Consider the following 11,380-nt stretch of genomic DNA (forward strand, 5'->3'; position numbering starts at 1 on the left):
TCACGGAGGACCTTGTCTGGGTCCATGGCCCTGCAGCTGTGGGAGTCTGTGTTGATGTCTCTGGTCCATGTTCTCACCACGCTGCCTAGGACTATGTCGATGTCTGAAAGCTGGCCCTGAGGGTGTAAGGAGAGTGAAAGCTGGCCTGCTCCTTGCTAGCTTTGGCACTCAGGTGAGCACGGCCCTCAGGGGCAGTACTGGAGAGCTGGCCCTAATCGTGTGAGGGGGAGGAGAGCCACCATCCAGGTCCAGATCCCGGGCTTTGATTTGGTCCACTCCAACTTTGAACCCGCCTATGAATCTCTGGAGCATGTGAAGGGGCCAGTCCTGCAGATCCAAAGCTGCAGGATCTCCATGGCTTAGGGCAACAACAGGCTATCCGAGAGGAGTTCCAGTGAGGATCCAGTATTGATAGTATAGCAGAAGCCAGAGGCCTCATTTGCAAGTAAAGATGCTTGGGCAAAAGGGCAGGTACAGTGTGACACACTGTGACACACTGCAGTTTCCACAGAGATAGTTTTTTGTTTTGTTGCAAGGTTGGATGGCAGAGATGGAGGGGTGGGGAGATGAGTGGGATTAGGGTGATATGAAGGTCGCACGCAATCAATAATTGTTTTTAAAAAATCATAGACGGGATGGACACAGTCTATAGACCTGCTGTACTGCATGACTACAGGCAAAAATAATATGCTGTGTGCTTGAAAACCGATGAGAAAGACCTTCCTCTTTTCAGGGTTTTTAAAAAAACATGCTATGAGTGTTTGCTTCCTGTCTGTCTGTCTGTGCACCACATGTGTGCAGTGCCCATGGAAGCCAGAAGAGGGCGCCAGATTTCCTGGAACTGGAGGAATAGACTTGTGGGTACTGGGAACCAATCCTGAGTCCTCTCTAAGAGTAGCACGTGCTCTTAACCGGTGAGTCGTCTCTCCAGCCCTGAGAAAGTCAATCATAAGCACTCTCAACAGGAACTCACACATGTGCACACGTGCGTGGACGCGCGCACGCGCGCACACTCAATCCCATGGGAAGTAATATAACTTATGGTCTTAACGTTCTGCGCCTCCTCTGTCACTTGCTGTTAAAAGGCCACAAACGTCCTAACTGGGCGAGGAGCAGAGGCAGGGTGGGGGTGGGGTGGACTAAGCAGCACAGCCACCCTGAGGGACATGAGAAGGGGAGAACCTGCTGAAGGGTAACTTGTAGCGGAGATAGGAAAAGAAAGGGGTGGGCCCGGAGACTGGAAAAGCCAGGGAGGGAGGGAGAGAACAGTGGCTTCCGCCAGGCAGGACCCCCGACTCTGAACCCCCTCATCCATAGCAGCTGTCCTGCTACGAGTCACCCATCTCCACACCCCACGATGGGAGTGCAGTGCCAGCATTGCTCTCAGACAGGCAGCCTCGAACTGACAGGCTGAGCTTCATCCTTTGGGTAGGACCCACATACATCAGCAGGGGCAGCCACAGGGGCCTAGACGTGCCAAGGTCCTAGATCTTCAATAACCAGGAAGCAGGACCCACAGGCTTGCTGACAGAGCCTCCTTTCTACTCTGGTCTGGCTTTTTGGGGTTTGTTTTTTAGACAAAATCTCATGCAGCTGAATCTGGCCTTGAGCACCTGACCCCCTCTGCTTCAGCCTCCCCAGCATTGGGAGTACAGGCACGTACATGCCAGCATACCAGGCTTCCTTTCTGGTTTCAGAGCAGTGATTTCCAAATACCTAAGCCCTTGAGAACAGGTGTGTGTGCTGCAAAAACAAAACAAAACAACAACAACAAAAAAAAAACCCAAACCTGGTCTGGGCCAAATCCCCTCCTCACCCAACTGTCTGTGGGAAGGCAAAGCCAATTACATTTCAAAGGTTATTCCCCTTCCCGGTTTCCTGTCCATAAGTCCCCATGCTCTCCCCTCCCCCTCCCCCTCCCCCATAAGGTATTCCCCCAAACATCCCCCTTTCTGCCCCCCACATATTCCCCTGCACTGGGGGTCCAACCTTGGCAGGACCAAGGGCTTCCCCTTCCCCTGGTGCCCCAACAAGGCTATTCTCTGCTACTTATGCAGTTGGAGCCCTGGGTCAGTCCATGTATAGCCTTTCGGTAGTGGTTTAGTCCCTGGAAGCTCTGGTTGGTTGGCATTGTTGTTCTTATGGGGTTGCAAGCTCCTTCAGTTTTTTCTTTCTTTTTTTCTTTCTTTCTTTTTTTTTTTTCTTCTTTTTTTTTTCTGGAGCTGGGGACCGAACCCAGGGCCTTAGCAAGCGCTCTACCACTGAGCTAAATCCCCAACCCCTTCAGCTCTTTCAATACTTCCTGTAATTCCCCTCAAGGGGGTCCTGTTCTCAGTTCAGTGGTTTGCTGCTAGGTCAATACCTCTGTATTCGACATGCTCTGGATGTGTCTCTCAAGAGAGATCTATATCTGGTCCCTTTCAGCATGCATTTTTTAGCTTCATCAATCTTATCTAGTTTTGGTGGCTGTATATATATATATATATATATATATATATATATATATATATATATATATAGGCTGGCTTTAAAAAAATAAGTAAATAAAATAAACGAAAGCAGCTTGGCAATGTAATAAAACTGGGAGCCTGAGAGCTGATGGTGTTTTCAGGCGGGGTGATTAAACTCCCGTGCTGTTCACATAAAACACACAGACACATAAAAGTAAAGCTGAGAAGCTGGAAGCTGACTGGGAACAAGGACACCTGGTTGTCCAGAAGCAGGTCCATAGGGGTCCCAGGAAGGCTGCGGTCTTCTGAGCTCCACTCGCAGCTCCTGGAAGAGATTGCTAACCACATGGTGGTCTGACCAGAATCTGTGGTCCCTCACTTAGGGTTCGGCTCAAAAAACCACATGAACCCACAGCTAGTATTTCCTGATTACCTGAGCCCCAGGAGTCCCGGCTGAGGACCCAGGGCCTGGTTTATACAAACTCTTTTCTGACCTAGGCCAGACAGTCCTCAGTCTCCTGGTCTACCATCTCCAAAGGTCAGGACTATAATAAAGGCTCAGTGACACAAGGGACACCTGGTATGACAACAGTCAAACAGCCATCTGGGCTCACACCTGCAATCTCAGCACTCTGGGGGCGGAGCCAGGAGTGCTGTCACAAGTGGTACCTAGTGAGTTCCAGGCCAGCCTGGGCTACAGTGTCTGTCTACAAAAAAAAAAAAAAAACAAAACAAAACAAACAAAACCCATACAGAACAGCCATAAAACATCAAGTGACTCTGCATTACTAGTTATTTCTACTAATATTCCATATTCACACTCGATAATGGATTGGATTTACGACATTCAACTGCCCTTAAAATTAAGGCTGCCCTTGGGACAGATCCAAATTCCACACTCTTCATTCCCTAATCTCTGAGTTCTGGACTGAGGAGGTTCATACTACAGCCCACGCCACATGTGCTATTTCGGGGAGCTTGAGGGATGTCCAGCAAGAAGCCCCACACCCAAAACCATAGGCTGCGTGCCATGCACCTCCCAGTGCCAATCACCTCCCTTGGCATCTCTGCTCCCGGCCTATTAATATTTCAGAGTTTGGACTTGGCTGCATGAGTCACTAAGCAGTCTGAAAAGGAAGGAAGGATACATAAAGAGCCAAGCAGACAGAGTTCACCTATGTCGCAATGTTGTGTCTAGGTCACAGAGATAGGAGCTACTGACCCAGCCAGCAGCCACACCTGTTCTTGGTGGTCGTTTGCAGTCAGGACCCATCTCGGCTTCAGCTTTCTAACTTGCAGTCTTGTCCAGGGGTTTATTACAAAGTATGATCTAAAAATATGCCCCACTTCCGAAACTCGTTGACTCAGCCCCTCTCTCATCCATCATACTCAAGACAGTCTATGTCCGGCCTAGCATCTATCCAAGATGCATGAAGTGTGTTTCCTAATCCGACCCTTCCTGCCTGGCTCCTCCAGAGCCAATAGCTCAAGGCAGCCCCTCTGGCCTAATTTTCTACAGGACTCTCTGGATGCCCCTTGCTCTAGGCAGCCCCTCTCACTTCTGCCTACCCTGAACATCCAAAGTTGGGTAACTATTACTAAAGCAGACAGCCAGCAGTCTAAAACATCCCACGGGATAACGGAGGTGAGTAAAGGCAGGTACCAAATTAGAACGAGTCTTACAACTTAGAGAGGCACTGGGGTGCTTCTCCCCACATCTGAACTATGATACACATATTTCCAGCTGGTCACAACTAAATGGTCACATCTCATAATGGTACCACGGAACTCCAGTGTGTCCTAGGAAGGTTCTCTCTCCGTCAGTCCCATGTTAAGATTGCCTTTCAGGACGCCAGACATCTACCGAATACCCACAATACTGCAAGCTTTACAGATATGGCTTGCATTGTTATTTGTGATTGATTGGTTTGTGGATGTCTCATAGCCCTGGATGGTCTCAAACTCACTATGTTGCTAAGGCTGGCCTTGAACTGCTGATGCTAGCAGTGCCTCTACTTCTCAAGGTGGTGATGTTCCATTTTTGAAACACTAATTCATACAATGGGATGCTATGCAGCTATAAAAAAGGATGGACACCCTGATATGAAGTGTACCCCAATGTTTAGCTAAGTTAAAAATTAGAAGCAGGGGGTTGGGGATTTAGCTCAGCGGTAGAGCGCTTGCCTAGAGAGCGCAAGGCCCTGGGTTCGGTCCCCAGCTCCGGGGGAAAAAAAAAAGAAAAAAATAAGAAGCAAGTTGCAGAAGTATATTTAATGCTGCTTTAGAATGGAAATGGAGGCTAGGAAACAGTCACAGAGAAACACTGATGTATAAGCTCTAACAGGGGCCATTTATGCAGGGCAGGGTCCATTAGGGGACTAGCCTGGGCTAATGGGTGCTAAGAAAAGACAGAAGGAGTCTTCTCAACATAGCCTACTTATACACTCAACAAATTATGTAAGGTGTTCACAGGTGCTTGAAGAAAACCAAGCCCTGGGAGGCAGAGACAGGCAGCCAGCCAGCTCGGTCAGCTTCAGGCTCCGGGAGAGACTCAGTCTCACTACGAAGGAAGTTAAGCAGCAAGCAGTGGAAGATACCCAATGTCCTCCTCAGACCTGTCTACATGTATGCTCATCAGCTGTACACATAGATATACACACACTATATTCACACAAGTGTGCATGCATACATCAAAATGTTTAAAGACCTCAGGGGCCAGGGACATCAGATCACATCACATGGGTGTTAGGATTCAAACTAGGGTCTTCTGCGAGAGCCAGCTCAGCTAAGGCAATGGAAGACTGAGATGTAGCTAGTCGGTACAGTGCTAGGTTCAAGAGGCCAGCACTGTGAAAATGGAGTATTTAGCACCCAAGAGTTAGGGGCAGAAGGATGAGTTCAGGACCTAAGGCACACAGAGAGCTTGAAACCAGTCTGTGAGGAAAGAGGCTCTTTCTCAAAAGAGAGAGAAAAAAGGAGGCAACCACTTTAACTCCTAGAATAAGATTTCCCCAAACATAAGATTCCACCTACTCAGGAGAAGAAAAAAAAAATCAGTGTCTATAAAACGGGGACAGTGTCTGTAGAAAAGCTAAACAGAACTCTAAACTCTCAAAGCAGATAAAGCAAGTACAGCCCGAACCATCCCGGCCATGAGGCACCCAAGAGAGCATGACAGTAATGCGGCAGGCACCCCAACGGATTCCCAAACGGGAACCGGTAGAAACTCAGGAAGTCTGAGCAGCGTGGACCTTGGTTAATCAGTGTGTCAACCTGGTTCATCCACTTTGACGACTACACCACACTAATTAACATAAGATGCTGATAACAGGGAAACTGGGTGTGAAGATCTAAGGCATCCAGATTCTTTGAGGTTTTAAAGCCATGGGAAAGAAAGGTCAATTGAGTACGCACTCCCCCCAAAATGACACTGAGCACGTCGCCTAGCCTCCCCGGCACACAGTTCAGAGGTTGAAGCATCCGGCCTTTATCAGGGATTCCAGCTCAGTGAATCTTGACACCTTGCAATGTGGTCGCCCTGCCCCCAGAATGATTCCTCCTAATAGCAGCTGTCCATACAGACCCTGACTTCAAAGTGAGGCCTAGGAGGGGGAGGGGCAATTGAGAGAAACGGAGAAGGGACAAGGTGGGATGGTAGATGGGGTAAACCGCCACAGAGGGAAACCAAGAAAGAAGTTAGGGGGAATGAGGAGGCAGCTTTGGATGAAAGCGGTTGGGGACCCTGGGCTTGAGCGGGAGTCACCATGACCAGACTCGACAGCCGCTACCTGGAAAACAGTCCAGGCAGGAGAACGCACGGCGGGCAGGGCATTGTAAAGTCTGCGAGGAGACAGTAGTGGGAGATCAGGGAAGAAGGGCCGGAGGCCACCGGGCTTCCAGCAGAACCGGAAGCCCGGAAAGCTCTAAGCAGCTCAATGTGATCTGAGAAGTTCTAACAGGATTACTTTTGAGTGAGGGATAAGAATAACTAAAGGGTCCGGTGCAAAAGTAGGCCCTAGCTCTACCAGGGACAGGGAATACATCTGAATAACTCTGGCAAAGCTGCGGAAGGGATGAGTGAGGCTGGCCCCACGCCGCAGGGCTCCGCCCACTGGGTGAGTCAGCCCCACAGTCCTGGAGCAGAGAGTCTTCCCGCAGCGGACCAAACCTGCATCCAGTCAAAAGAAAAATAAATGGGTGCCTATGACCCTTTAAAGCAGTAGTTCTCAACCTTCCTAATGCTGAGACCCTGGACCCATGGACGGCATGCAGCTCCTCATTCTGTGGTGATCCAACCATAAAATTACTTTCGTTGCTACCTCATAAATGAAATTTTGCTGTCATGAATCGTAGTGTTAATATCTGTGTCTTTCAAAGTGTTCGCCCAGCCAACTGAAAACACCAGTGAGGGACCCCCAGCCCCCACAGCACACAGCCTCTGAAAGCCACCTTATCATTTAAGTACTGCGTAATTACCCCACATTGCTGATCTTATTAAAACCTCCCAGAATATGTCCATGACCCGGCTAAAAAAGAAAAAGTTGTTACTGGGGCAGGCAAGCACAAAGGGCGATTTGCCAAACTACTTAGATATTTTAATTCTTCGTTGCCTCAGTAGCTAAACAAGCATGGAGAACAAGCGGGGGAGGAATACTAATTAGGACTAATTAGGCCCTGCCCTCTTCTGTCTCTATCCCCTACAGGAAAAGCCCCCACAGACTAAGGCGGGTGAAGTTAAAATGTAAATCCCAGAAGGTAAACAGTAGCCTATGAACCGAGGCCACCCTTTGCATTTCGGCGTCTGGTCCTGGTTACCTAAAGGGAGCTGCAAACCCAGCCAAATTCCAGCGGCCCCAGCCTCAGCCCCAGCCCCAGCCCCACCCCCATCCCGCATCTGCCTACAGCCACGGTGGGCCCGGGACAGGGTGAGGAGGACTGGGGCTGCCAATTCGCATTCTCTAAATCAACAAAGGGCTCTTGGTATTCAGAGCATACTAATTTGCAGGGCACTCACTAAAAGAACATTTGATTGCTTATAAAAGAATAAACTACGGCAGCAAACATGACTCCAGCAGGAGCGAGACCAGACTCCTCCCTCTGTTTTAGAACGGAAGTGGGCACGGGAGGCCTCCCCAGCGCAGCCTTGTTTTGGAGAAGAGCTGTGTGTCAGGTTCTAGCCCGGAATAATTAACGAGATAATTCCTGGTGGGGGTAAGGGTGGGGCAGCACAACCAAGGCTGATTTACTACGAGCCCCTTAAACTTAAGGTCTGTTACTTGCTGGATTCATTTACAAGTCTAAGAGCCCCCACATGGGCGCCATACTTCACAATACTATTTCTTTCCCAAGCTAACTTTTATTTTCCTTTCAAACTATGCTCCTGTTAGCAAGCGAGAAATGAACTGGAGAAGGGTCTCGCCATCTTTCAAGAAAGAACGAAAGAGGAGGGGGTGGAGGGGACATGAGGAAGAGGAAACCGAATGAAGGTAGGTCAGCAGCATTGGGAAGTTAGGTCAAACTACCCAAATGAACCACTCCTGCTGACCTGGCAACGCACCTGGCACCCTAAGAAGGAGGTGGCCCAGTCTGGAGGCTGGTGATGGTTTGTTCCATTTTACTGACCTTTGGGGGCTGGCAGCAAGGGATGGCAAAAGACAAGCCTGTGATCACAGCCCAGTGGATAAAACTAACTCCAAAGACACAGGAAGTAAACCACCCAGGCTCCAAGATAGGTAGGGTACAAAAGACCAAGCAGCCCTGGGCCCAGGCTCAACAGTCCCACCCTGAGACAAGAGATAAAGTCACATGGCCCTCCGTGGTCCTTCTCTGGAATGAAGCGCCAGTTCTGAGGCACTGGAACTTTCAAAGAGCGGAAATCACATACAGATGAAAATCTAATGCCTCTACTAATCTGAGGGACACCTGGAGGGTGGGGCACTCCTTTAATGCCAACATTTGGGAGGTACAGGCAAAGGGATCTCTGGAAATCTTAGACCAGCCTGGTCTACATAGTGAGTTACAGGCCAGGTGGGGAGACATTTTAATAATAATAACAACAACAACAACAACAATAATAATAATAATAATAATGACCCAGCTATGGAGCTGACAACCGTTGACTGCTGGAAGGGATTTTCTCAAGGAGTGTAGCCATTCCTAAGCAGAGAAGGATCAAATTGAGGGCCACAGGAAGTTTTGTTTCCTCAACTCCCTCCTAGTTCCCAGGCGGAATGCATCTTTTTATATGGACACAGAGTGGGGCTGTAAAGAAGGGGAATGGATCTTGGAAGAATTGGGGGGAGGGGGAATAAATAAGATAAAAACAGGTTTCCGGGAAACTCAACTAATAAAGATAAAATTTTTGCGATGGGAAATGTTTGAGTTTTCATTCGAATCAAATGGCTAGAAACTAGAACCATCCCAAAGTTGAATCTCACAGGATGCTAACAGAAGAGGAGAAACTAAGGTAAGGTTGCTGAGTGTTTATTCTGACAAAAATTTAAATTTAAAAAACACCATCACCATCACACACACACACACACACACACACACACACACACACACACACACTCTCTTAAAAGAAAAAATTTCCACCAAACTCTAAAGAGTATAACTTCAAACTAAAACACTCTCCTGAAGAAGTGAGGTAGGCTGACAAGGATATATTCCAGAGGGTGGTGATTCAAACTACATCTCTTTGCGTTTCCCTGGGGACCTTTTGGAACAGGAAAGATGGACACTGGTTGCCAGACTGGGGGTGGGGGGTCCCAGTGATCTACTTATTTTTCCATAAGAGCAGCCTTGCTACACTATTAAGTTTGGACTGGGACGACATTTTTGTTTCCTCAACTCGCTCCTAGCTCTCAGACGGAAACCTCGACCTCCTTCATGTAAACAAGACGCGGTAGGGGAACAGAGGTCTCCCCAAAAGCAGCCAGGCAACCGCTGGGCTCAGAAAGGCAAACAAATACTCCAGGCTTGAAAGTGAATGACGCACCCTTAATCAATACACAATTACTTCCGACGGGAAGGAGAACGTTCCGAAACTCCTGCTTTGAGTGGGTAGGTATAGAGAGGTAGGACAAGCTCCTGACCCTAGCAGCTACAGCGCCAACTATCAAGCTTCCTGTAGGGACTGTTGTTTGTTTGTTTGTTTGTTTGTTTGTTTGTTTGTTTGAGACAGGGTTTCACTGTATACCCTTAGCTGTCGGACCTTGCTCTGTAGAACAGGCTGGTCTCGATCCGCCTGCCTCTGCCCCTCCCCCCGAAAGCTGGGGTTAAAGGCGTGCGCCACCACCGCACGGCTCTAGAGACTTAACTGCCCTTCCCAAGTCTGAAAACTTAACGCAGGTAGCTGGGGGCTCCAGCATCACCGCCAGGGTGCATCCGGCTAAGGCAGCGCCAGCAGCCCCTCCGCAGTCTGGACGCGGTGTTTGTGAGTCACCGTACAGGAACAGGATCAGATGGTGGTGTCCCAGGTGGGGCCGTGACTTCGGACTTACGGAGAGTGGCGACAACTTTCAGTTTAGAGCAAACTTAGAGAAAGTTGCATTATCCACAGACCTCCGGGATGACCCGGCCGCCGTACTTTAGCCCCCACATCACTCTCCGCGGGCCACAAGGGCTGCTTTGTGCAGGCGAGCGCAGTGCTGGGGCCCCAGCACCGGGCGGGGAGACTTTCCCTCCCAAGTCCCCAGCGCCCTCGGGCTCGGCCACCAGACGCACGCTGTTTACACAGGAAGGGAAGGCTCCTCCTCAGCCCGGGAGGGAACCGGCCAGTGCACGCAGATCCGAAGCCCGCGCCCCGCCGACCCATCTGGGAGCGCCCAGGGGTGCACTGCACCCTCGGTTCCCGCAAGCGGCCGCGGGAGAGCAAAAGTTACGGAGCGCGCTGCGGGGCGGCGCGGCTTACCTGCGAGGCGCGGCACGAGCGCGCAGAGCCCGAGCAGACAGGCGTAGAGGGTCGCGGGCACCCGCGGCATGGTGCGCGCCGCTCGGCGGGGGCGCGCGGCGGGGACGGAGCGGGGCCGAGGCCGGGGACCGCAGCGGCATGCCGGGCGCTGCGCTCGGGATCACGGCGCCCGCGGCCGGGCTGGCCCGCGCCCCGCCGCCACCATCGTCCTCGCTGGCCGGCTGGGACACCCGGAGTAGTCACCGTTTACGACGTACCCTCGCCGAGTCCCCGCGCGTCTGCTCTCGGCGCCCCTTCCCTTCTCCCTCTGCTGCCGGCCCCCAACTCTTCTCTGCTTTCTCCTCCCCTCTCTCCCGCAGGCCGCCACTCGGTCAGTTTACGGCTAGGCGGGACGGGGCGGGGCGAGCTCCGGGCCGGACCAGCTCCGCCCTGCGCCGGGACCCGCCAGCACGCCTAGGTCCTGGGCTGCCCAGGTGGCTGTCACAGCTGACGCACTTGTGGGGATCGCGGGTTCGAAACTTCTAGTTAGGGTCTCCTCCCGGATCTTGGCCTCTACGGGAGGGGGCGGGACACGCTCCTTTAGGGCTACAGAGATTACTTGGACCAAAGCAATCTCAGTTATGACTTCAGGATCGAGGGAAGATACGGCTTGGATCTGCCAGGCCATTTCGTCACGCCACAAGCGCATGCCAGCCCAGGCCTCGCCTGAGAGGGACAGAGGCGCCGGCATATTCAATCTCAAGACGCCACGCTTGGGATGGGCAAGGGAGGACACTAGAAGCTCAGGTGAAGCCCAGGGCACCCTGCTGAGCAGGCACTGTGCTAAGTGCTGTCTGTCCTTGTCCTCACCCCTCGAGTACTCCTAACATCCCTACCTTTGTTTAGGTGAGGAAACTGAGCCACTGAGGTTTAATACGCTGGAGGAAGGGACTGCTAGGATGTTTTTCAGAAATTAGGAATGCAGGTCAGGAACCAGTTGGAAGGTCAGGACTTGGAGGTGTGGGTGCAAAACCTACCT

The 11,380-nt window shown here is 51.0% G+C and overlaps 1 protein-coding gene across 1 annotated transcript in view; it reads right to left on the minus strand.

Moving 5' to 3' along the window:
- Positions 1-10,479, minus strand: part of Itgb5 (integrin subunit beta 5) — a 115,786-nt gene extending 105,307 nt beyond the window's left edge. The window contains exon 1 of the mRNA NM_147139.2: positions 10,363-10,479. Within this exon, the coding sequence (NP_671480.2) occupies positions 10,363-10,432 (70 nt within the window). The 5' untranslated portion in view covers positions 10,433-10,479. The remainder of the gene's footprint in view (positions 1-10,362) is intronic.
- Positions 10,480-11,380: the final 901 nt, after the last annotated feature.

The sequence above is a fragment of the Rattus norvegicus genome, chromosome 11 (assembly GCF_036323735.1).
Source record: "Rattus norvegicus strain BN/NHsdMcwi chromosome 11, GRCr8, whole genome shotgun sequence".
NCBI lineage: Eukaryota > Metazoa > Chordata > Mammalia > Rodentia > Muridae > Rattus > Rattus norvegicus.